The 27,999-nt window shown below is 40.9% G+C and overlaps 1 protein-coding gene across 2 annotated transcripts in view; it reads left to right on the plus strand.

Annotated features, from left to right (window-relative positions):
- atf2 (activating transcription factor 2) overlaps nucleotides 1-27,999 on the plus strand; it is an 80,433-nt gene that overhangs the window by 46,210 nt on the left and 6,224 nt on the right. For both annotated transcript variants that reach the window (XM_008119223.3, XM_016996845.2), the window contains 2 exons: nucleotides 13,045-13,194; nucleotides 15,029-15,235. In XM_008119223.3, the coding sequence (XP_008117430.2) occupies nucleotides 13,045-13,194; nucleotides 15,029-15,235 (357 nt within the window). The remainder of the gene's footprint in view (nucleotides 1-13,044; nucleotides 13,195-15,028; nucleotides 15,236-27,999) is intronic.

The raw sequence follows: 27,999 nt of genomic DNA on the forward strand, positions 1-27,999 counted from the left end.
TTTTGGAAAATAATACATTTAGAATGTAATAAGATTCTTAAATTAAACCTGATTTTTAAACCAGAACTTCTCCTGTTAGGGTTGTAAGATTCTGTAATTAAAATGGATACAAATAAAGATAAACTTTTTACTTATTTTATAACGGCAGCGAGGGTACCTTTGGCGAAAAATTGGAAATCCGAAGAACCCCCCACTAAAGACCAATGGTTAAATAAAATTATAGAAATAAGAGATATGGATAATTTAACTTTTTGGATGAAGAGTAATTCTGGCAAGGCCATGAAAAAAACAAATTGGGAAGATTTTGATGAGTACCTTAAAAAAGAACATGAATGAAGAGAGAAGAAGCCATATTGGAAGAGAAGAACGGAAGTCACCCAACCGACCCCCCCCCATCCCCCAAACTTTAGGCAACATTCTTTCCTTGGCCCTCCTTGGCCTTTCCTTGGCCCTCTCCAATTCATCCCTACCTTTTTTCCCTTACCCCCCTTATTTGTTCCTCCCATATCTTCCCACTCCCCCTCCCTCAACCTAACCCCATGATCTTTTCCCTTAGTCTCCTTCCCCTGGATCACTGTTATGTACAAGTAAAATTTCAATAAAAATTATTATTAAAAAAAAGATCATGGCTCATGCTGCAGCAAATGCAATAAGAAAGTGGCTCCCAACTCTAAAAACAGTGCCCAAGAGACACCTGGCGCCTCTCATGAAAGATGTGAATACAGTACTCTCCACTGTCCAAATAACATCAATTGAACAAACAAACCACTTTGCCTACAGTGCAGCAGTGATAGTAACAGAAGAGCATGGGCTCCTACAACCAAGGCAGCCCCAAAGACAATCGACTGGAAAATCAAAGTGGAAGGTCAGGCTAGAGTTGAAAATCAAGAAACTTAGATCAGATGCAAGTAACCTCAAAAATATGAAAGAGAAAAAACTGAAGAATGACAAAATCAGGGGGGATGCTGCGCATGCGTCAGATAAGATAGACGTGCCTAAGAGAGCTCCCTAACTGCAAAAGAAATAAAGCTTATTTTTAAAGCCCAGGAAGATCATAAATCTCTCTCTCCAACCTGGACCCGGTCGTGAAAAAAGAGGAAGCAAAGCAGATCGCAGTTTGAGCGTCTGAAACTTGAAACCTCAGAAAATAAATCAGAAGACCGGGTGAAGGAAAGAACTGAACGTGAGTGCCATAATGGCGGAGGGAGTGGAATGGGGGCGGAAGCTGGACCAAATATTACAAACATTGAATGAACTAAAGATAAGCTCTGATAGCTTAAAGAAGGGGAATGATGAATTAAAAGAACAAGTTGAAATGATTAACACCCGGCTGGGATCAATGGAGTCAAAGGTGCAACAGTATGAAGGTAAATTTATGGAGATGCAAGAGGAGACTAGAAAACAGAAAGAGGAAATAGCCAACTTAAAAAAACATTTAGAAAGTGCAAACCAAAAACTCCTAAACAAGATTGCTGACCAGGAAGATCGGTCACGAAGAGCAAATATACGCCTGAGAACAGCAGGGCAGGATTTTCAGATGAGTGACAATTTAAAACAAAATATTGTCAGTTGGCTACAGACTTTGATGGAAATCTCACCGGACGATATAGAACGATCGCATTGGGCTTATAGAGGTAGAAAAAAACCCAGAGACATTTTGATCCGTTTTTCAAGGGAGGCAACGAAGGAAAAGGTGTATAATCAGCTTCGGAAAATAAAAGACCTTACCTTGGCAGGTAAAAAGGTCTGGCCTCTCCTGGATCTTTCATCAGAGACACTGGATAAAAGAGCACAGATGAAAGAAATTACAAAAGTCCTGGAGGGGAAGAACCAGCGATATACTTGGGCTTTTCCTGCCACCCTGATCGTCTATAGAGATGGTAAATTATATAAAGCTACTGATTTGGCTAGTGGAAAGACCATGCTTAGACTTCTGAGATTTTGTACAGAAGGGGGAGTATCGGATGAGACGGAGGAGTCAGATAATGAAGAGGTCCATAGAAGCTTCAAAAGAAAGAAGGGGAGTAAGAAGGCCAAGGACACTCTTCAGGCAGCTGGACAGATAAGATCAACAGAGCTGGAAGCTGCAGACAGAGGCAGGCAAATAGAATCATGCTCGACTCAGAGTATATCTGTTATTGGAGACTTGATGAATAGGGAAGGAGAGCATGGTCAAGATTTACAAGAGACTATAGACTTAAGAAATTTGAAGCAAATGGACTTAGACCAAATACGAACTTTGGAAAAACAATTGAGAGAACTAAAAAAGCAAAAGCTGAAAGAGGAAACAAGGAGAATGGAAACAAGATCCAAGATGTAAAAAACCACTTTGATAAACTGGGTTAAAATAATTTGCAGGTGTGGGAACTGGCGAAGGGCAACGCAGCCGCCAAGTGGAGTCTGGGAAGGGAAGAGAATAGAACTCTTTCGAGTCCTTCTCTGATGGGAGAAGGGAAAGGACTGGACTCTGAGGGGAAAGGGGCACAATGGGGATCCAGGGTGGGGGGCAAAAAGGGGGAGAGGAGAAGAAAAGAAACTGAAGAGACAAGGGGGAGAGATAAAAATGGAATTATACAAAACAAATGGGTGATTTAACTATATTGGCACTGAATATAAATGGAATGGCAGATCTTAAGATTTATAGGATGTTGAAAATGGCAAAGGAATGTAGGATAAATGTGATAATGTTATCGGAAACTCATAAAAAGAGGGGGAGGGATAAATTGATTAAAGATAAAACATGGAATAGAATTTATGAATCTCGAGGGACAGGGAACTCACGAGGGGTAGCAATTCTAATCAATGAAAATGTTCCATTTCAGGAGCTTGATGTTCAAAGAGATAGGGAAGGAAGAACAGTTTTTGTGAAAGGCAAGATAAATCAGGTTAAAATAACATTAGCTGTGATATATGCACCGAACAGAAACACAAAACAGTATATATTGAATACTAAAAAGAAGCTGGATAATTATGCGGAAGGGACATTGATTTGGGCAGGCGATTTCAATTTGGACTTAACTAAAAAAAATAAAAAAGCAATAAATGTAAATAAGCTTAATATGGTGGATGCACACGCAAATCAAAGTATTAGGGATACTTTTTATTCAGCAAGACACAATAAATTTAGCTGTATAGATTATATCTTACTAAATAAAGCAAGCAAAGCCCAAATAAAGAAGGTAGAAAGGAAACCAATATTTTTGTCAGACCACAGTCCTCTGATTGCAACCTTGGGATTGAGTAATGAGATTAGTCAAAGAATTTGGAGATATAATTCGGTGGTAACAGAAAAAGATGAATATAAATTGAAGCTTCAGGAGGAGATAAAAGAATATTATAGAATAAATGATAATGGAGAGTTATCTAAAACTGTGGTGTGGGACTCATTTAAAAGTGTATTAAGAGGTCAATGTTTTAGTATTGAGTCCTACATAAGGAAAAGTTGGAGAGAGAAAAGAGAAAAATGTATAAAAGAAATTGAATCAATACAAGAACAATTGAGAATAACGAGGAGAAGAAATATAAATAGTATATTAAGGCAGAAAAAGAAAGAATTGGAATTAATGGATGAGGTGCAATGGAACAAAATGAGACAGAGTGTGAGGCAACGAATTAATGGATGGGGTACAAAATCAATGAAACAAATGGTGAGATATTTAAAGAGGAGAAAGGAAAAGTCATGTATAACAAAACTTAAAGATAAAAATGGATTGGTGAAAGATGGAAGAAAGGAACTCGAAGAAATAATGAGAGATTTTTACAGGGAGTTGTACCAAAAAGAACAGGTGAATAATGAAGAAATAAAAATTGGGAATAAAGTAAATGAGGAGGATAAAATTATGCTAAATGATGAAATAACACAGGAAGAAGTAATTCAGGTAATTGAAGGACTGAAACAATATAAGGCACCTGGTATAGATGGATATACAGCAGAATTTTATAAGACCTTTATGCATGAGTTGGTACCATATATGGCTGAAATGTTTAATGAGGTATATATGAGAGGTATTGTCCCGGAAACATGGAAACTTTCTGAAATTATTCCAGTTCTGAAGCCAGATAGACAACCGGAGCTCCCAGAATCATATCGTCCGATCAGTTTAGTAAACCAAGATTATAAGATATTCATGAAAATCATAGCAAATAGATTGGAAATTATTCTACCAAAGATTATAGGAGAAGACCAATATGGATTTGTTAAAGGGCGGAGTATCAGTGAACCAATAAGAAATGTTGTTAATGTGATTTGTCATGCGACAAAAACAAAAAGAAAATTGTCAATTCTAAAGTTAGATGTGTATAAAGCTTTCGACAAAGTAAACCATGAATATCTGTATAGATTATGTAAAGAACTAAATTTGGGGAATAATTTCTGTGAAATGATTAAAAATGTATATAGGGAGAATACGGCTTGTATTAGAGTGAATGGACAAAGAACGGAAAACATTCAAATTGAGAACGGGACCAAACAAGGTTGTCCATTATCCCCAATGTCATTTGCTCTGGTAATAGAACCCCTAGCATATAAAATAAGGATGGATGAAACATGGGAAGGGTATAAGATTGGGAGGAAGGAGGAGTTGAGATTGAACCTGTATGCGGACGATGCAATAATTTTAACACAGAGACCAAGGGAAATGATTAAATCAATGAAAATAATATTGAGGGAGTTTAAAAAAGTATCAGGGCTATCAGTAAATATGGAGAAATCAGAGATATTATTTATTAATACGCCACCGAAGGAACAATTAGAGATAAGGAAGGAATCAGGTTTAAAATTGGGTATTAAAAAGATGAAGTATTTGGGAATTTGGATATTTAAGACACTTGATAAAATAATAGATGGAAATTATAGAATGGCATGGAAGAGAATGTTAAAACAAATGAGTAGGTGGAAGAATAAAAATTTGAGACAGATGTCTAGGATAAGGGCATTGAAAATATTGATAATTCCAAAAATGATGTATTTATTTCAGGCTCTCCCAGGAATTCCTCCCATGGCAAAATTAAAGGAATGGGATAGGAAACTAAATTATTGGGTTGAAGGAGGGAAAAGACCAAGAGTAAGGAAAAAATTGATAATTGCAAAAGAAATGAAAGGGGGATGGGGCTGTCCATGCCTAGAGCTATATAGTGATGCCTTCCAAATTGAAAGAGCAATAGAATTACAAGTGACAAATAAAAAATGGGTGAGATTTGAAAAGGAAATGAATGGAGTTAATTGTGAAGAAATAATCTTTAGAAAATGGGATAAGAGAAATATAGATAAATTAATAGGACCAATGAAAGGAACAATGCAAGTGTGGAAGAAATGGCAAGGGAGAATAAGTAGCTTAAAATCTAAAATGTCAACAGTATGGATAATCAATAAGGATAAGGAATCAAATATGAATAGAAATATTCAAACATTGAAGGAAAAAGGAATAGAGAGACTAGAACAACTATATGACAGAGAGGGAACGGTAAGAGAAAATAAAATTAAACAATGGCTTGGAGAAGAAAATTGGTTACAGATAAGAGCAATCGGTGCATATTGCAAAATAAAAGAAAATATTAATATGGTTAAGAGAGAAGATAACGCCTTTGAAAAGATAATAAGAGAAAAGGGGGAAGGAAAGAAGGCACAGGCCAGCAAAATATATACAATGCTCATAGAGGCTGATGGATGTATAATACGGGATCTGAAAAGTATGTGGGAAACGGAGCTGCAAATCACAGAACAAGAGATGAGAAATGTGGTAGAGACAATAGGGATGAAAAGGAATACCAGAGTACGAGAAATGAGGAGGAAAATATTGCACAAATGGTATCGTACACCCTGCCAATTAGCATATTACTATAAAAAGGGGAGTAGTCACTGCTGGCATGGATGTCGTCAGAAAGGGCGGTTTATGCACATGATGTGGGAATGTGAACATGTACAATATTTTTGGCAGTCTATACAAAATGAGTCAAATCAAATACTAGGAAATGAGTGGGTCATAACAAAGGAAATAGCGGTATTAGGGAAAAGAGAGGAAATGGGAAATAAAAGGGAAATAAAAGAAGCAATAATTGAATGTGCACAAGCAGTAATAGTATTAGGGTGGAAAGATAAATCAAAATGGACAGTAAATAAATGGTACCAATATATGGTGGAGCAAATGGAATTTGAAATTATGAATGTGAAACTAAATGTTGTAAAAACTAATGAAAATAGAACAAGAGAAATGGAAGAAAGATGGACAATGGTAAAGAACTATATCATGAATCAATCTGGAGATCAAGCCATAAGAAATAAGATACAAATGTTATATAGTATATAGGTTGGAAATGGATTAAGATAAAGATATAAAAATTGTCTCATAAAGAAATGAATATGTAAAAAGAAAACAATCCTCGTGTTGGTGGTGGGAATTGTAAATGTTTTGTATGTCTACGGTATGTATTTTTTGTGTTTTAAAAAATAAAAATTTATTTAAAAAAAAAAAAAAAAAGAATGACAAAATCAAGCAATACCTGATCAGAAAGTACTGGCTGAACACCAGAAAAATTGAAGAAGCTTTGGAAATTGTGAAAGAACAAATTACAACAACAGCCAGAAAAATTGAAAGATATGAAGCCAGAATCATCCAGTACAGGCAAAATCAACTGTTTCAATCAGACCAAAGACGGTTCTACCAGAGTCTGAACCAAACAACAGACACAGTAACTATAAAGCCAGAGAAAACTGTAACAACGAAGTTCAGGAAAGAGCTTTGGGAAAATAATAAGAACTACAACAAAAATGCTGGTGGATAAAGGAGTTTGAAGGAAAATTCTCACACAACAAAATGGAACAGATGGAAATAACAACTGAATTGATCAGCAAACGAGTGCAAAAAGTCAAGAACTGGACATTGCCTGGTAGTGATCAACTTCATGGATTTTAGCTCAAACATCTGATTAGTTTACATGGAAAAATGGCTAACAACTGTAAGAACATACCTGATACAAAAGGATCCAGCAAAAGGAGCAGCACCAGGAAACTACAGGCCAATAACGTGTCTGCCCACTATGTTTAAACTACTGACTGGCACCATAGCTGACAAAATTCAAGACTATCTTGAAGAAAAAGACATCTTGCCAGATGAACAAAAAGGCAACACATGGAAAAGCAGAGGCACAAAAGACCAGTTATTAATTGACAAAATGATTCTGTAGAACTGTAAAAGCCGAAAACCTAATCTTCACATGACGTGGATTGACTACAAAAAGACCTTTGACTCACTCCCACACAGATGGATCATCAAGTGCCTGGACACCATCGGGATTAGTAAAAACGTTGGCACCTTTATTGAAAACATGATGGAGCACTGGAAAACTGAACTGTTTGTTGGAAATGAAAGCTATGGACTTGTTAACATCAGAAGAGGATTTTTCCAGGGAGACTCATTGTCCCCTCTGCTTTTCATTATTGCCTTGATCCCTCTGTCAACAATCTTACAAAAAACAAATCTCGGCTATCAAACACCTAAGAAATCTCACAAAATTTCACATCTGGTGTACATGGATCACCTGAAGCTATAGGGGAAAACGGAAACTGAAATCCAGTCTCTGACTAACACTGTCCGAATTTTTAGCACTGATATCAGCATGGAGTTTGGCTTGGACAAATGCTCAACAGTGGCATTGAAGAAGGGAAAATCATTGAAAGTGAGGGCATAAATATGCCTAATGATCAAGTGTCACCAGCCAGAGGCCTATAAATATCTGGGCATATTACAGCTGGACAACATCAAGCATGAACATGTGAAAACTGTGGTCAGCAAAGAATACACACAAAGGGTCAGAAAAATTCTCAAAAGCAAGCTCAATGGAGGCAACACCATCAAGGCCATAAACACCTGGGCCATACCTGTCATAAGATATACTGCTGGCATCATAAACTGGACACAGGTGGAACTGGATAATTTGGACAAAAAAACAAGAAAACTCACGACCATTCATCATTCACTGCACCCTCGCAGTGATGTTGACCGGCTATATCTGCCTGGAAGATCGGGGGTAGAGGACTCTTACAAGTAAAACAAGCAGTCAAAGAAGAAGAACATGCCCTGGCAGAATATGTAAAGCAAAGTGAAGAACCTGCTTTGATTGAAGTCAAAAATCAGAAACACCTCAAAGCACAGCAGACAAAAAACCAGTACAATAAAACCACATTACAAACTAGAGCTGACAGCTGGCACAACAAAACATTGCATGGAAAGTTCCTTGACAAAATTGAAGGAAAAGCTGATAAGGAGAAGACCTGGCTCTAGCTCACGAATGGGACCCTGAAGAAGGAGACAGAAGGCCTGATCCTTGCAGCCCAGGAGCAAGCCATCAGAACAAATGCAATTAAGGCCAAGATCGAAAAATCAGCTGATGACCCAAAATGCAGACTGTGCAAGGAAGCTGACGAAACCATTGATCATATCCTCAGCTGCTGTAAGAAAATCGCACAGACAGACTACAAACAGAGGCACAACTATGTGGCCCAAATGATCCATTGGAACATATGCCTCAAGCACCACCTCCCAGCAGCAAAGAACTGGTGGAATCACAAACCTGCAAAAGTATTGGAAAATGAGCATGCAAAGATACTGTGGGACTTCGAAATCCAGACTGACAAAGTTCTGGAACACAACACACCAGACATCACAGTTGTGGAAAAGAAAAAGGTTTGAATCATTGATGTTGCCATCCCATGTGACAGTCGCATTGACGAAAAACAACAGGAAAAACTCAGCCGCTATCAGGACCTCAAGATTGAACTTCAAAGACTCTGGCAGAAACCAGTGCAGGTGGTCCCGGTGGTGATGGGCACACTGGGTGCCATGCCAAAAGATCTCAGCCGGCATTTGGAAACAATAGACATTGACAAAATTACGATCTGCCAACTGCAAAAGGCCACCCTGCTGGGATCTGCACGCATCATCTGAAAATACATCACACAGTCCTAGACACTTGGGAAGTGTTCGACTTGTGATTTTGTGAAACAAATCCAGCATGTCTATCTTGTTTGCTGTGTCATAATAAAATAATAATAATAATAATAATAATAATAATAACAATAACAATAATAATAAAAAACTTCATTTGGATCCCACCCTATCTCCCCATGGGGACTCAGACCAGCTGCCAACATAGAACAGGCAAACATTCAATGCTTATATAAACAATGTGGAGCTAGATATAGATCTATAATTATAGATACTAATTTCACATATGCATTTCCCCCTGAAACGTTTGCAAATCCTCTCTGTGTGTGTGTGTGTGTGTGTGTGTGTGTGTGTGTGTGCATTTCCCCTACAATATTTGCAAGCTCTCTATATATACACACACACACACACATATATCTATCTAGGCATGTCTATATATATTTGTGTGTTCATTTCCCCCCTGTAATATTTGCAAGCCCTATATATAGGTAGGTAAGAATATATTCATATCTATCCAGACATCTTTCTTTATATAGATAACTAGCTTTGCCCGGCCACTCGTTGCTGTGGCTTATGGGAACCACTTGTTGGCCAGGTGGAATAGCAGTGAGTAGCCTCAAAGCCTGGCCGTTTTCTACCTAGGGCATCCTTTCTAGGCCTGGTTGTATGGGACAGAGTAGCCTCGTGGCTTCAGAGCTTGGTGATTTTCTATCTAGGGGAAATCTTGGTTGGCCAGGTTGAAAAGCACTGAATAGCTTTGCTGCTTGCAAGCCTGGCCGCTTTCTACCTTGCAGAATCCTTGGTTGGCCAATTTGATTAGCAATTAATAGTGTCAGTGTGGAAGGTATGAATGCTGCAATTAGCCACCTTGATTAGCATTTAATGGCCTTGCAGTTTCAAAGCCTGTTTGCTTCCTGCCTGGGGGAATCCTTTGTTGGGATTAGCTGGACCTGATTGTTTCCTTTCTGGAATTCCCAATTTCCCTGTTTTCCGAGTGTTGCTCTTTATTTACAATCCTGGTTTTAGAGATTATATTGTTATGTATTATTATACCACAGTAATGATTTCATATTACAGTAGAGTCTCACTTATCTAACATTCGCTTATCCAATGTTCTGGATTATCCAACACAGTCGGCCTTTTAGTAGTCAATGTTTTTATAGTCAGTGTTTTCAATACATTGTGATGTTTTGGTGCTAAATTCATAAATACAGTAATTACTACATAGATAGTAAGATAACATTTTGAACAATTTAGAAAAGATTTACAAAAATGCTGTGTGATCTCTGGAATTTTTTTTCTGTGTCAGAAGTGACTTGAGAAACTGCAGGTCGCTTCTGGTGTGAGAAAATTGGCTGTCTTTAAGGATGTTGCCCAGGGGGACGCCTGGATGTTTGATGTTTTACCATCCTGTGGGAGGCTTCTCTCATGTCCCTGCATGAGGAGCTGAAACTGACAGTCGGGAGCTCACCCTGATCCCTGGATTCGGACCGCTGACCTTTCTGTCAGCAGTCCTTCCGGCACAAGGGTCTAACCCATTGCACCACTGGGGGGCTCAGTCACCCAAGTTGCATTGCCTGAGTTTGAAGTGGGAGCTTCATAGAAAAAACAAGAGTGTCCTGCAAAAACCAAATCTAGAAAACAGGAGAGGCCCCTCTGCGACCATGTTGCTCAGATTTCTAGGAGCAGGAATTGCAAAAAGGTGGGAACTGGAAAGGGCTGCCTGAGGTATTGCTGGAAAATTCCTGAAGTAAGAAAAAGGGGAAAGTAGGAAACAAAACTACCCATTTTGAGTGTTAAGATATCCAGGTGGCATATCAGAAAATAGTAGTCTGATACAAGTTTCTTCAAAAGTGAGATTGGGAATTGCCTCTACTTTGTTTCTGGAAGCATGTTAAATTGCAGCTATGCAGCAAATGAAGCATTAATAGATATCTCTGTATAAAAATGCAATATCTTACAAGATGATCTTGTATGCTAAACATTTTTCTTAAAGTGGTATTTTCTGGAATGCCCTTCACACATTTTTTCCCCGAAGCAAAACTATAAAGAATTACATGAAGCATTGTGAGTAGCCAGTAGGTTTTCTGTAGGGGTTACTGCAGAGAATTGAGAGAGGGCAGCTTGGCAAATGTTCAAAAGCTCCCATTAACTTTGTTGAGCTCGGCATGGGACTTTGTGTTCAGCAGAACTCTCCTGACCTGCCTCTCTGCCTGCAGAGCTAACCAGCAAACACTTAATGAGCCTGCTCTCAAAAAGCAGACCCTCTCCCAACCTCCTTCATTTCCATGCCTTCTCTTGGGGGAAGGGAGAGACAAGGCTTCATGAGGACTGATGATGCTGCAAAGACCACAATAATGATAATTAACTTGCTGAATTTAGAAGATTATGCTGTTAATTAGTTACAAAATAAAGATAAGTAATAGAGCAGCAGATGGTGAGATAACACCCAGGAGATGAAGGGTTATTATTCTGATGAGGTTTGTGGCAGATATGAAATATGGATCTGACTTTTCCTGAATTGTTATAGTATTATTGTTTCTATAAATTTGTGGTGAAGTGATCTATTCCTATCAATTCAGACGAGTCATTAAACACATTTGTTTTCAAGGATATGTAAATTGAATCTATATTAGTGTAGTTTATTGTGTATTTTATTTTAAAAGGGGGTAGGAAACCTTTGGACACTAGCCACATTTGGCCAATCCAGCACATAGGACCTCATGTGAGACCCTTGTTCTAATTGGGGAAGACAGAAGCAAAACTGGGTTAGGACTCCATTGCACTTCTTTCTAAACACCAATTATTTTGTCTTTGGGGAGAGGCAAACTGGAAAAAGATAATCCAAGCTTGTGGTGTGGGTCTTGCGTCCAAGTTATTTGAAGGACCGTATCACCAACCTGTTAAAACACCAAGATTATTTGGGAAGCGCGTTCTTTCTGTCTCACCATCCTCTCAAGCGTGAGAACAAGAGAAAGAGCCTTTTTGGTGGCTGCTCCCAGACTCTGGGACTCCCTCCTTAGAGAGACCAGGATGGACCTATTCCTGCTGGCCTTTCACAGGCAGGTCAAAATGTAAGTCTGACATCAGACATTTAATAAATGTGTGATGGGGGGTTGTTTTTAAATTAATTTTGATTGAATTTTATTTGTATTTTAGCTTTTTAATTCATGGCCCAAATGTTTACTTGGTTTTTAAATTGTTATATTTATATGCATTTGCCTTGTTTTAAAATTCTGTTGTATTGCGACATGTTTTCTGTTAACCCTATTGAGTCCCTGTGGGGAGAAAAGCAGGATGATGCTGGAGAGATGTCAGTAGTTGGCACTTGCACCATTATCATTCAGACTGCCAGGTACATTGTGCTGGCACCCTGGCTCCCACAACCAGTCGAGTTCTTCAGCCTGGTTCAAATGTATTTTTATATAATGGCACATGTAATCAAAATCAGCATATCACCAGTTATAAAGCTTACTGGGTGGCTTAATTGAAACTGTTCTCTTTTCAGCCTCTTTCATAATATGGTTCCTCTGGTATTGCTCTGAGTACCGTGGAACAAGAGGAGGCTGAAATAAACTGAGATTTCCTGATATAGGGCAGGGTACACATATTGAAATAGTTTGGAGTGATTAACAAATTGCAGTTTTTGGAGTCTATTGCTTGAGCATTTTGTTCAATAAGGAAGTCATTCTAAGATATTTCAGATAAACATTTGTGTTTTTAACCGCAGTTGATCCATCGCATTGTGGCATCATAGATAGGATATATTTTCTGCAGGCTACTTGAGGTGATGTCTGAGTTTTTCCAGTTTCCTGACTGCTACATTCAGTTGCTCTGTTTTACAATTTCTTCTTTGTGTTACTACTTATAATGGGTTATATTGCTTACAGTCAGCCACTGCTGTCTTCAGAAAATCTCCACTGGGGTTGAGGGACACTCATAAAAAGCCTGGGATGTGCAACAGAGGGAGCTACAGGGGGTCGGGGAGAAATAATCCCAACTCAGGTCGAAGTAGCTTTTCTAAGCAATTTTAAACTAGAAAAAAAGCATTAAGTAGGTATTTCAGAGCATTGTTCATCACAGAACGTTTTCTTCCTTTTAGAGATTAAAAGCTGCATTAACCCAGCAGCACTCTCAGGTAACAAATGAAGATACTGCAAAAGGACAAACAAGTGGATTGGTTAGAAATCAGTCAGAGGAAGCCAGGCCACAGTCACTGCAACAACCTGCTACATCAACTACTGAAACGCCGGTATGAAGCCTTGCTTCTGACTCTGTTTCCTCTCATTTAAAAAATTATACAGTTCATTTTTCCTTCTTCTGAAACAAAGCAAAGTTGATAATACAGTAGGTAAAAGGTGGAAGACAAAAGAAAAGGGAAAGTATGGATGTATCATGACTTCAGATACATCTACACTATAGAATCAATGCGGTTTGACACTACTTTAACTGTCATGTGTCAATACTATGGAATCATGAAAGTTGTAGTTTTACAAGCCCTTTCTACCAAAGAGTGCTGGTGTCTCACCAAACTACAAATCCCAGGATTCTATAGCATTGAGCCATGGCAGGTTAAAGTGAGATCAAACTGCATTAATTTTACAGTGCATAGAATTCATAGGTCATGTGGCCGGCATGACTGCATGGAGCACCGTTACCTTCCCGCCGGAGCGGTACCTATTGATCTACTCACATTTGCATGTTTTTGAACTGCTAGGTTGGCAGGAGCTGGGGCTAACAGCGGGCGCTCATTCTGCTCCCGGGATTTGAACCTGGGACCTTTTGGTCTGCAAGTTCAGTAGCTCAGTGCTTTAACACACTTCACCACCAGGGCTGCCGGCTTAATTCTTAGGCACAGGCTTAGACTACCACTGTTGCAGAATACAGATCAAGCGAATCTGTTGTGGCCATCTCAAATACATAGCACAGATCAAAGCAATCACCAAAAACACAACAATTACAGCCAAAATCATACAATTGGTAAATTAAACAGCACCCTCTTTTGTCCATGTATTTCCTATGTGCATGCACTTTTTCCTGTTTCTGTTTCTTCTGCCCCACCTTTAACAATGCTACTTGGACTAGCAATAGTTACTTCAAACTCTGGAACATACATTCTGCCATACAGTTGGACGCATTTGCTAACACTTGGAGTACTCTTGCAGCAGACTCTTTTCCTGCAGTTTTCAGCTTTGCCTTGAGCCCACCTGAGACTTGCCTTAGCAACATCCCTACATGTGCTACTTCCTACCATGTGACTGCTCTTTTGCCCTTTGTGGTGCTTCCGGCTTCTTGACATCTTCCCTCTCTACTGTTCCTGCCTCACTCCTCCAACCAGTATTTCCTTTTATGCGTTGCATCCACTGACTTGCTCTGCAGAACCTTCTGCAGCCTGTAGCTGAATTCACTGTGATCCCATACCCTTTATCTTAGTTTATCCTACAGTATCTTCTTCTAACTTTGGGTTCTCTGCCAAGAAGTTCCTTCACCTTTTGGTTTGGATGCATCTTCCCTGGATTATTTGAACCAAAGAATGATGTTATGTCCAAAATGAGGAACTTTATCTTAATGTTGGTTTGCCAACTGGAATCTTAAGCAACAGTTCAATTTTAGTTAGTAACTGACATCCGATGACCCTATTTTTGACTGAAATAGGACAATCTGATTTTTAAAAATTGACTGAAGTGCCAAAACAATCATGTAATATAGGAAGGAATGTGGGAGTTTGCCACTGATTTCTAGCATGTTCATTCATAGTTTAGGAAGCCATGATAGTTCTGTCTGAGCACTGAGCAGCATTCTACCTAGTGTAGGTGAGGCTTTCAGTAACCAAGGGATGGCTTACTAGGTTTCAGACTTTTATTTTATGCAGAAATGTTACATTATTGATCTTTTTAACATTGTAAAATGAGATCACAGTATTGTGTGTGTTTTAATTCGATTTGGTACTAAATGAGACCGTTATTTATCATAACAATGTTGGTTTGTAGATTCCCAGAATATGTCCAACATTTATCTCTAATGAAACACTTTTGGTAGCAAAGTGTAGCATTTATTTATTCCTTTGTCCATTTGGATTCTTACAGGCTTCTCCAGCTCAACCTGCACCACAGACTCCAAATACTGGTGGTCGCCGAAGAAGAGCAGCTAATGAAGATCCTGATGAGAAAAGACGCAAATTTCTTGAGCGGAACAGAGCAGCTGCTTCCAGGTGTAGACAAAAAAGAAAAGTTTGGGTGCAGTCTTTGGAAAAGAAAGCAGAAGACCTAAGCTCATTAAATGGCCAGTTACAGGTACCTTAGATATTCTTGCTTACAATGTAAAAACCTTACTTATGTGTAGAATAAAACACAATATTGTGGCTTGAGCAATATTTAAGAAAATTAAAATTAAGTTATTATTTTATACCTACAATTATTCCAATGAACATTCCAGAAACTGTATACATATTGGATTACATTTGGTGGTTTTGCACTAGTTGAAAGAAGTGAAATCTTGATTTCACTGCAGTTCTTCAAATCCCACCTGCATTCATATCTCTTCCTTTGTTCACATCAGGTTCCAAGACTTTTCTCCTTGCATAGAAATCCATATGCATTTTCTGATGCATCTTTTTAGTATGTACAATTTTCTGCATTTCTCTCATTAACCAAAACATGCTGTGGCATATTGTTCATTTCTACCTATTTATATTTATAAATCCATTTGTGTGGGGAGGGGTAGATAATAACATTTGGGCTGTGTAACACAAAGGAGAGACAACCAGGAAGTTTACTATATCGAGATACATTGACTTCAAAAGTTTATGTGACTTAAACTAGTAATCTGATAGACAAAATGCAGACCAGCAGTCTTTTAAATTATTTTAGGATCAGCCACATGAAGAAGAGTAAGTCTGTGCAGGATTAGATTCTCTCCAGGCCAGATACCTGAAAAAGGGTTTAAGTCTACACAGATCTAAGTTTGTACAGTAGATAGGTCCTTTATGGTATAGTGGGGTTCTTTCCCAAGCTCTTTATAGGATTTTACTGGTTATAAATGGCTTGGAGCATGGCTAAGATATCTAGACAGGCTCGTTAATGCAGCCCTACCTACCCACCCTAGTTATCCTTTCCATTTTTCTGGGAAGGTGTTTACCTCTTTAGTGGTAGCTTGGCAGTCCAGTATTCAGTAACTCCCTCCACCTTTGGGGTTCATTACTTGCTTTCATATCAGCTCCCAGCCTGTAAATTTCTATGGGCTAGAATACTAATCATCTAATTCTAACCTTCTCATCACTGTTCAAGCTTCTAGCTGACAACTTATCAGTGTATGAGAAACAGCAAGAAAGGGAGATGGTAGCATCACTATCCCTCATACTTTCTTACATTTAGATTTTGTGCTTATTTTATTCGTTCAACATGTACAAGGAGGTAACACTGGAATTGGTCTCAGCCGCAAAAGATTTTAAGTAGGAAATGGAGAAACATCAAAGCCTATTTGGGGAGGGGTCTGTTACCAGATCTGGTACTGCAAGAAATCACAAAAAAATGTTCACTAAAAATTATAAAGATACACAGTTTCCAGTTCATCAGCAGAAGGTCAATTTATTTTTTAAAAAAATGGAAGCAATCTTTTTCAATGGGAAGAGAAACAATGCTAGCCAAACCAGCATGAAGCGGTTTAGGAACTGGAATATTTATTTATTTATTTACAGGACTTTTACCCTGCCTTTCTAAACCCCGGAGGGGACACAAGGCAGCTTCACAACATGGCAATAATTCAATGCCTTTAAAACAGAGAACAACAAACAACCATTTAAATAAAATAAAATATTTAAATGCAATTAAAAACAATTTAAACATTTAATTCCAAACAACAAAGTAAATCATAAAACATAAAACAGATTTATAAAAATAGCCAAGCAAAGCAAATATTCTGAGTGGAAATAAAAATCTTATCCAAACAATAAGAGTAAAAGTTTTAAAAACAACAACAATCAAAAAGAAAGAAAATGCAAAAGGAGTTTTTTTAAAAACATGACTATATCCATATTTTATGTCTGTACAGACATAAAATAGGATTTTTTTCATTTTTAAACACTTCATTCATTCTCTGCATTCCATAGACACACATATAATCTCTTATTCAAGCAATTTAAAATGTAAAGTTTCATTTTGTTTGTTAGCTATCATGGTGGTCTTTGAGCTCTGAGGAACAGTAGAATAGTATTCATATAATTTAATTCCACTATTCAAACATAGACATGAAAAAAAAACTTGTAAAACATGCTCAGTAGATTGACTGGGAGTGTCTACTTGAATGCCTATGTTTGCTCCTTTCTTTTGCTATAAGGTTGTGCTTGTGAGAGGAGATCCAATTTGTGGCCATAATTAGCCTGTATCTAGTTCAATATTAACAGATGACCTGTTGCCTTCCTTACTCTTTCCTACCTCCCTATGTCTGTGGTATTTGGCCAATTATGAAGAGCAAAACACAAGAAATTACTGCCTTGTCTGTATATGGGCTACATTGAGCATAAATAGTTTATGTGGAGTGTGTACTATTGCTGTGCTGAGGATGTAGGGGTTAGATCCAAGATATATCAGTAAAAGCCTTTGTCCGCATTAGCTGCAGTTCTGTAAGAGGAATAGACTTCAGGTTTTTCCTCCCTGGCTGCTGGCCAGGGAATTTAACTTGGCAAAGGGACACAAACAGGGTTCTTCCTTGCCTGCCCCAAATGGCCTTCCACTTCTCAAAGAGACAACCAGATTTTCCAAATATATTATCTTGGTTAAACATTTAATTAGATGAGGGTTATTTTTATTGCAGATTCTTAAGAGTTAATCCCATTATAATAGATTTAAGGGAAAGGCATTTTCATAGTCTGCTAGCAGCAGAACTGTTAACTGTGAAGAACAGAACAACTTGTAAAGAAAATTGAATGTCAAAGAAATAATTAAACTATACTATATGTGGGTATATTAATTCTGCATTTCGGTAGTAATTCTTCACCTGACAAGCTGGCACGACTGATCAGCATAGTAATGACCTGTGATTACTTATGTTTAATATCAAATTTAATAAGTTCAGGCTCCCATAGCTTGCTGGCTGTGAAACAGTGCTAGGGTCCAATAGTTCTTGTTCTGGCTTTGTCTAGTCTACAAAATAAACAGCGCAGGGATTACAGTTAGAAGTGTATTAATATGAAATATATAAAAAGAGTGTTCAATTCTGCTGTATTACTTTGAGAAGCTAAACTAAAAAGTATTCATTTTCAGTGGATTTGATTAATCACTTTTGTTCCGTTTCAAAATATACTGTAAATTGACTGAAGTGTAATATAATGGAGTTCAAATATACTTTAAAGGACTCCTCTTAGAAACATCTGGCCAAAAATAACTATTTAACTGTCCTTGTAATAAGATGGGGCAACTCTTGTTTCAATAAGTAGCTGACATTTCTGTCATCACTTTCAGTTATTATAGCCAGCCATTGACTCTGGCCTTGGGCCACATCTACACACAGACACTTTACTCAAGGGCCAATCCAGAGTGCAAAACTCCAGATCAGCCCCAGAGAAGACCATACAGTCAGGCATTACAACAGTAGGAAGGAGTCCTATTGTCCAGTGGCGCTGAACCGAGTTCAACACCACAGGACAGTCATTCTTACCATCACCTTCCTTTTCTCATCAGCTACATTGTCTTCATTTTTGTTATCACTCTCATTCATGATGCTAATACTTACCTTTGAAGCCCTATACAGCTTCAGATAAGCCTTTCCTTCCCTATCAATCTGCCCCTGCATTAAAACAGCCAGAGAAGGCCCTTCCCCATATTCTTTTTATGGTGACATAAGCTGTTCCAAAGAGAAGGACTCAATTGAAGTAATTACCTGAGTTCAGAATACTGAGTAATGCCCCACATTAGAAATATTGGAGAAATACAATTGATGTCAACATAGTATTCTTTTCAATGGCAGATTTATTTATTTCTCCTTCGTGGTCTGCTGAAATCAGCACCTGTGATAGTAGATGCACCTGTGCAGCAATCAACTGGAAACCTCTGAAAAGCTATAGGCTTGTGGTTGTGGCCCCGCCCAGTCTCCACAGGAGGCAATATAGGCCACTCAAGGGGCTGCAGCCTCAGTTCCTTTTTTCCAGCCGCCTTTGCAGCATGGATAAGGAACCTCTCGGATTTATAACTCAATAAGATATTTTGGTTACAACTTGGACTGTTAAGGACTTACATGCTATCTCCATTTTTGACTCGGACTGCTTTCTGACCACTCTTTCGTCTGACCCTGGTCTGTATAATGGCTTTAACTCCTAATAAGAAGTGTGTGTCCTGTGGGGGGGGCTCTCCCAGAGACAGATGGACATACTGTGTGTCTTGTCTGTCTGGGGGAGACACATTATGTTCACTCCTGCGCTTTTTGTAATGATTTTACGCTGCAAACAAGGAGAAGTCGTGAGCGTCGGCTCAAAGCTCTTCTCCATGAGAAGGCTCTCCTCCCCAAGGGAGCTTCTCAAAGCACTGCACACTGCCAGCCTCCGGTACTTGTGCAGGGAGTCAAAGAGGCTCAAAAGGATGTTGATGCCACTAGCGCTGAAAGGAAGCGCAGAGCTGCCCACGCAGCGAAAACCCCCTCCCCAGAAAAGAAGGGAGGCACAAAGAAGCAGAAAATGTGCGGCGTTGTTGATGCCCAGCGACCCTTACCACTTCTTCAGGAGGCTGTTCCTGCCGCTCCGGCAGCCCAAGCCTCAGCTCCGCCATCTTCCCGGCCTTCCCCCCTCATGGAGGCAACACAGGCGGACGCCAGAAGTGGAAGCAGGGCCTCACTCCTTCCACCAGCACCGCCCTCGCCGCCCCTGCAGCAGGCTTTGGCCTCTTCTGTAAGTGGCTGGGCCAAGCCGGGTTAACCGGCTCCTAAGTCCCCAACACCCACCTATCCAGTGGCAGCCATATTCACCATGGGAGTCACGAAGAACGCGGTCTCCCTCTCGGTGCTCGGCAGGCTCTTGGCGCTCCCGCTCACGGAGCCCTTCACCAGACCAGCGCAGCGACTATTCTTGCAGCCACAGTCCTGCACGCTATTCTTACGAATCTCCTGGCAGGCATTACCGGGCAGCTTGTAACCCTCGGGTCTACTCGTCTGATTATGTGCATTACTGTCCTGGAGGTAAGGCCTACCATTTTGTGCCTGTTCAAGAGTCACGGCCTGCAGTTACTCCCAAGGCCACGCCACCCCCACCAGTATTATCACCTCAGGTACGTCCACTCCCACAAGGCCCGCCGTCTTTGCAGTGTCATGGGGGTGAAGGCACTTCATCTGACTCAGGCTCCTTGGTAGATGTGCCTAGAGAGCCTGATCAGGCTGACGCTTCAACAGCAACAAGTCTAGAAGAGGCCTCAGCCTTTGCAGCTTTAATGGTTCACATGGCAAAGTCTCTCCACAAAAAAGGCCCAGCAGCCAGTAGACAATCCAGTGTATCCTCCTGATCAGCAGGCAGCAGCTGTGGCAGCCTTACCATCGTTGCCATACTTGATCCAGTTGACTAAAAATCCTGATCAACCCCCATCTTTGGTTCCAACTGTGTCAAAAAGATGGCATACAAGATAACACATTGATTTGGCATCAGCAAATTGCGTCTCCCATCCTCCCAAGCCAAATTCTGTGGTAATTGATGTGGCCAAATGTAGGAGGTCTACTAGATCCCATCCTACTCCATCTGATAAGGAGAGTAAAAAGCTAGAAGGAATGGACAAAAAGGCTCATGCTAATGCCAGCCTAACAACTTGTATGGCACATTATGGCGCATACATGGCTTCCTACAATGCTTTTTGTGGGAAAAGATTGCATCATACTTAGATTTCTTGCCATCTGATCAGCAAGTTATGGCTAAGGCCTATCACCGTGAAGCTTTATTGTTGATAAGAGCCCAAAAGGACTTGAATCAGCATCTTGCTGATAATGCAGGGAAATTAGTTTCATCATTATTATTTTATTTTATTTACAGCATTTATATTCCGCCCTTCTCACCCCGAAGGGGACTCAGGGCGGATCACATTACACATATAGGCAAACATTCAATGCCTTTTAACATAGAACAAAGACAAGACAAACATAGGCTCCGAGCGGGCCTCGAACTCATGACCTCCTGGTCAGAGTGATTCATTGCAGTTAATTGCAGCTGGTTTGCTCTCCTGTCTGCGCCACAGCCCCAGGCCATTATCCACCTCTCTTCGGCGACATGCCTGGCTATGCACCTCAACCCTCTCAGAAGAGGGCAAGTTGTTAACTGAGGATCTTCCGGCTCATGATGACAGCCTCTTCAATCCTAAAACAAATACTCACCTAAAGGACACACAGGAGGTGAGACAAGGGGTGAATAAGTTTGGCTTCCCCCAATCCTCTTCTCGTCAACAATCAAGAAGCCAGTAGTAGTCTTCCTACACTCGTAGGCCATTTTTTCCTTCCTTGCGAGCCTCTTTGCAAACCAGGCCACCACACTCACCAAAACAACAGAAGCAAGCTGCCTCACATCAGCAAGGTAAAGGGAAATCTCAGAGTAAAACGAAACATCGCTTTTAGTAACGTCTGTTTCTTCTCCTCTCCATGGGTCTCCTCTGCCTTCACATGGTGATGACTCACCTGATCACGGGATACACAGTACTCACCTAAATCCCTCACACCTTTCCCTCTCAACACAGCGCTCGCTCTGTGCAATTTGGTCCAAAGGCTAGCTGGCTATTACGCAGCTTGGCGTAGCATCACCACTGACAAGTGGGTACTAGAAATTATTCAGAATGGCTACGCCATTGAGTTTAGAGGTCTACCACAGTTAGGAGTTGTTAGGACGACATCTCCCTCTTCTTTTTGTGGGACGAAGTTCTCACTCTTTTCCAAAAGGAAAATGTTCTAGGCTGTCCCAGCACTGTCCTTTGAGAAGGGATCTCCGAGGGCTGAATCTTTACATCTGGGCAGACAAGTTCCGTATGGTCACCCTTCAGACCATTCTTCCCCTGATTCCATGGCACACCTCGTTTGCCACAATTGATTTGAAGGATGCCTATTTCCATGTAGCCATTAATTCACGCCATCACAAGTACTTGTCCTTCAAGATAGGCCACAGGGCCTTCTCTTTCAGGGTTTTGCCCTTTGGGATATCCACGGCACCTCGCGTCTTCACCAAATGCATGGCAGTGGTGACGGCTCACTTACATCTCCAGAGTATCACAGTGTTCCCTTACATCGACGTTTGGTTACTCGTTGGAAATTCCTGTTCACAACTTCTGGATCATATTCAGTTCACCCTTTCCCTCTTGCAGAGTCTGAGGCTTGTCATCAACCTCCAAAAATCCCATTTGGAGCTGATGCAGGACATACGTTTTATAGGCACCCGGATCAACTCCCTCGACTGTAAGGCGTATCTTCCCAAGGACCGTTTCTGCAATCTTCGATCTGCCGTCCTGGGGATAATCCAATCACCATCTGTTGCTACCAAGCATGTGCAGTCCACACTTGGGCACATGGACTCAACAACAGTGGGCACACCATTTGCCCAGCTGCACTTCCGCCCACTTCAGTCATGGTTCCTTTGCGTGTTCAATCCTCTTCAACACAGACAGAGCCGGATGTTATCTGCCCCACATGCAGTATGCCGCTCATTGCACTGGTGGATGAAGTGCAGCAATGTTTGTGTAGGCATGCTGTTCCGGCCCCCAGGGCCCTCAACAGTCATTACGACCGACTCCTCCCTTCAGGGATGGGGAGCCCACTCCGGCTCCGAGATAGCCCGTAGGCGCTGGTCAGCAGCCGACACCAAGCTCCACATCAATGCTCTGGAGCTCATGGCAATCCAGAAGGCTCTGCATGCATTTGAGAGCTCCATCCTTGGTCGGGTGGTTCAGATTCGTACAGACGATACAACAGCAGTCTGGTATCTGAACAAACAGGGGAGCACTCGGTCTCGGACCCTCCTCCGCCTTGCGCTGGAGATTTAGAACTGGTCCCTCCCCAAAGGGATAACACCTGTTGCCATACATCTCCCTGGCCAGGACAAAAGCACAGCGGACGAGCTCAGCAGAGTGGGTCTTGACACTCACGAGTGATTACTTCATCCTCGCACGGCAACATTGCTGTTTCAGAGGTGGGGTCAGCATAGATTTGTTCGCAGCCCCCGAGTACACCAAATGCGACCGCTACTGCTCCAGAATGCCGCAGGGTGCATAACAGGGCTGTCTAGGGGATGTCTTCCTGTACAACTAGAAAGGTCCTCTGTTGTACGTCTTCCCGCCCATCCCTCTCCTCAAAAGAGTGATTGCCAATATGGACGCCGACAATGTTGATGCCATTGTAATAACACCAAAGTGGCCACGACAGCCTTGGTTCATGCTACTGAGCTTGATGGCTGCAGGAGAGTGTCTTCCTTTGGGCAACCTGCCAGGTTTACTGACAATCCAGGATGGCCGTATATGCCACCCAGACCTCGGCCTCCTTCGCCTCATGGTATGGCGAGTCCGGCCCTGCCACTTTCCTGACCAGTAGCGGACATCATAGACGCTGCACATCTCCCATCCATGCAGCAATCCTATGTTGCGAAATGGAACTGTTTTGCTCAGTTTGCCCACAAACAAGGAGTGAATCCTCTGCAAGCCCCTACCTCCCTCCTACTTGATTTCCTAACGATGTTGGTTCAAGATGGCTTGGTACTTTTGTCATTGAAATGTTACCTGGCTGCTTTTTCTGCTTACCCTCGCAGGAAAGGTGGTGCCTCCTGGTTCCAGGATCCTCTTGTACAGCTCTTCCTCAGAGGGTACAGGAATCTCCGACTGCCAATCTCCCCCCGCCGCCCTCATGGCAGCTTGATTTAGTGCTCTCTGCACTTATCAAACCGCCATTCGAGCCCGTGGCTACTGTCAACTTTTCCTACCTGTCATGGAAGATCGCTTTTTTAGTTGCAGTCACATCAGCACGAAGATCAAGTGAACTGCATGCTGATGGACCTTATCTTCGCTTTCACTGGGATAAAGTTGTTCTGAGAACAGATATTGCCTTCCTCCCGAAAGTTGCAACTGCTTTCCATATAGAACAAGATATAGTTCTTCCTGCTTTCTTTCAAGACCCGTCAACAGATATGGAATGGACATTGTATCTCCTTGATGTCCATAGGGCATTGGCCTTCTACCTGGACAGAACAAAGGACTTCCGAAAATCTCCAAGACTTTTCCTGTAGTATCAGAATGATGCTAAGGGTTTGCCTGTCTCTCCGCAACGCCTCTCCGCATGGGTAGTATCAACAATTAAGCTGACCTATCAGATGGCAGGCAGAGATCCGCCTCCCCACCTTCAAGACCACTCTACAAGGGCTGTCCTTTTGCAAGACATCTGCCAAGCAGCAATCTGGGCTACTCCGCTCACATTTGCCACCCACTACAAGATGGACGTCCAGTCGAGGAGGCACGCCGCCTTTGGTCTTCTCGGCACTGGCATAATGCCAGCCATCCAAGGTTTGTGGCTTGCTATTCTATCACAGGTGCTGATTTCAGCAGAGACCACGAAGGAAAAAGAATGGTTGCTTACCTGTAACCATGTTTCTTCAAGTGGTCATCTGTGAAATTAGCACCTCCCTGCCCATCCTCCCCGCAATTCATGCACAGTCCTTGAGTTGCAATACGGCAGCGAAAGAGAACTGAGGCTGCAGCCCCTTGCATGGCCTATATTGTCTCCTGTGGAGGCTGGGTGTGACCACAGCCACAAGCCTATAGCTTTCCAGAGGTTTCCAGTTGATTGCTGCACAGGTGCATCTACTATCACAGGTGCTAATTTCCCAGATGACCATTCAAAGAATCATGGTTACAGGTAATCAACCATTCTTTATATCTCTAGGCATGGCAATTGCTAGATATTAAAATTCTAAAATTACATGTGTCTGGATGAAATAGTTTTATGCCTCTTAATTTAATTGTGTAGATGTTTATGTGATATTTATTTTCGTAAGTGTGTTGTTTTATTTACTTCTGCTCTAAAGTACATTCTAAAGTGGAAGAGTGGTTTAACAGTTTTTAAAATGTGCAAATAACATTTTTCTTGGCACATTTTGAATTACAATGATTATCTAGCAAAACCAGCTTTCGATCTGGCCTAGATCCTTCCCTGTGGCCATTTGTTCAAGCTAAAGACATTGGCTACCTACTTGACAGCTATGTAGCCATGCCTCTTCTCACTTGTGACATTACCTCCCCCATCCCTCATGTCACTGTCTCCCTGGCTTTGTATTCCCATTTCCATTCTGTGGGGAAAGGGAGGAGGGAGCAAAGCTTGAGCACACATCCAATGGTCTTGACATGTCTGAGGAGCTTTGTCTGCTCTGTGCTTTCCATTCTGGGCTAGGCTTCCTCATGTTACCTCCAGTATGAGATCAGAAATCACAGCAGGGTTTTCCTTGTGAAATGATTGCTTTCTCATGCAGATCAACTGCATCTGCAGACATTTGGTAGCCATACCACGCCACATGTAAAGATCCCAATTCATATTTTACCAGAGCCTTTGACGTTATTTTCATTAGCAAGCTATTTTTTACCAAGTTCTATTATCAAAATTAAACTGGCAATAGAACCAAAATTATCTCATTAAAAAAGAAAATTAATAAAGCAAATTCCTAAAAGCCCTTTCTCCACAAAGCCCTTTCTCCAGCCTTGTCTTCAATTCCTTTCCTTGGACTTGCTCTTGAACTTTAGAAAAGACTTGGACATTTTCCCCACTTAAACTGCTTGGAAGTTTGAGTGCATTTCGGTTTTTTGGATTACAAACTTTAAACTCTAATATAATATATTGGACAATATATTACTGGACTATATTTGGCCTTCCCTGGAAGGTCTAATGATGAACTATATTTTCTGCTTGTTTTCATTTTAATTCCTTAATAAAGATATTAGATTGTTTATTGGCCTCGGTGTATTGGTTTCCAGTGCTCTCGCAGCCAGGGGCGTCACACCCTCAAGTCTTGCAGTAATTAACAAAACATGAAGTCAATTCAGGTGGGATACAAAGAATCATGAGAAAACAGAAACTAGGAAATTTCCCTATCTTTTCTGCTAGATGGACACATATTCTAGTCCAGTAGGCCTTCTCCAGCAAGGGCTCCTTTTATGTCTCCAACCTGAGCAAGATCTGGATAACACATCATTCCTCTTTATGAAAAAATAAGACATCCCCTGAAAATAAGACCTAGCATATCTTTGGGAGCAAAAATTAATATAAGACACTGTCTTATTTTCAGGGAAACAGGGTACCAAGAAGGATGTTTCATCCTCGGCTCCTGCATGACCAGGTGCAGCAGCTGAGGATAAAATATTTGCTGTAGTGTAGTGTAGACACTCTGTGTCTGAGGTCTGTAGGCCAAAACAACAAAACTCCAGCACAGAGTTCTGGGACTTCCGGTTAGGGCTTTAAGGGATCTTTGACCTCACTTCCGGCCAGCGGAGCAGAGAACAGTGGAATGGCACGGTGGATGCATCTCTGGGGGCCCTGTGATCACCATTACCAGCAACCACATAACCACAGCAACCATCATCTACTGTTCTGGGGTGTCATGGATTTCTAACTGATCACTATTACTGAGATAAGTGAGAGGGAGGCTGGGAGAGGCTAGGGCCTGTGCTATGGGTGTTGTTTTCCACCATTAGAAATGGTGAAGTGACACACCACCTGAGTTATGCTCAGTTTTTTAGTGAATTTTGACACACCGAGCTCAAAAGGTTGCCCATCACTGAATTAGACCATGGATGTTGGATTGACTATGTTCCCTAGATTTGAGTGGCGGCAGTTCAAATACATTGATTAGTAATAAGAGGAATAAGAACACTTTATTTATATTCCGCCCTTCTCCCCAAGGGGAGTCAGAGCGGATTCCAGTATATAACAAACACAAACAACCATTCAATGCCTTGTTACACTGAGAGAAGTTTTTGCCTTTGTCTGTGTATACTCTTTTCATTTCCAGCTAGAGTTAGTCTTCATCTCTGGCTCTGGGAGGTACTCTTTTCCGGGCCCTTTCACCCAGCCATAGAACCCAGAATATCAAGGCAGAAAATCCTACAATATCTGCTTTGAACTGGGTTATCTGAGTTCACACTGCCATATATTTCAGTTCAAAGCAGATAATGTGGGATTTTAGTCAGCTGTGTGGAAGGGGCCTCCATTTCCAAGCCAAGGAACATGTGTTGTCACCTCCTGGTCATGTGACTATCTTTTAGCCCCAAGCAATATCTTAGTAGTACACTTGTGTTATTGCTTTAGGGATAAACATTGATGTTGAAAGAATTCTTATCTTTTGACATCTATTGTCTGTCACCATTTCAAAATGGTTTTGTAAGGCTGCTCAGTTCATCTATAAGTCAAAGTATGGATGTATGTTTGTTTGTCTTTCTGTATCATAAAGGCTGTTGCTAGGTGAAGTGGCCCTCTGTGAAGTCACTAGGAAAGAAATGTATATGAGGAGAAGGGAGGGAGGGAGGGAGGGGAAAGAAAGGAAAAGGAGGGAAAGAAAGGAGCTAAGATGTGAGGAGAGAGAAGGAAAGAAAAAGAAAGGGCTCCTCCAACACCAGTAAATATATGCTAATTTTTTTCTATAGGCTTCAACTATTCCAGCAGCAGACTCTCTTCCACCTCAGCAGCAGAGTTTAAGTGGACTGGGTCTTTAAACTGAGGGCTACTTGTGTAGGAAATTGAAACACTGGGAGGATCAGTGGAACACATTTTATAAGCGTCTTAATAGCATCTTAAATCATATTGCAAGGATTCATTCCTAAGTTGTCTATTTGTTATTTGTTATGACAACAAATTTGTTATGACAAAAAAATCTCCCTTATAAAACATGTACAATTTAGTATCTATAGGTGGGACTGAATATAAAATCCAGCAATCACAAGCAACCCAATGTATCACATTAAATGCAAGGCAACTTAGAATATGTTTACCAAACTGTAAATAATGAACTAGCAAACCAGAACTGTAGTAGTTCAAAGACTGACTTGTATTGAAATAATGTGCACACAGAGTGTGTGCTGTG

Source organism: Anolis carolinensis, chromosome 1, assembly GCF_035594765.1.
Source record: "Anolis carolinensis isolate JA03-04 chromosome 1, rAnoCar3.1.pri, whole genome shotgun sequence".
In the NCBI taxonomy this organism is placed as follows: Eukaryota; Metazoa; Chordata; class Lepidosauria; order Squamata; family Dactyloidae; genus Anolis; species Anolis carolinensis.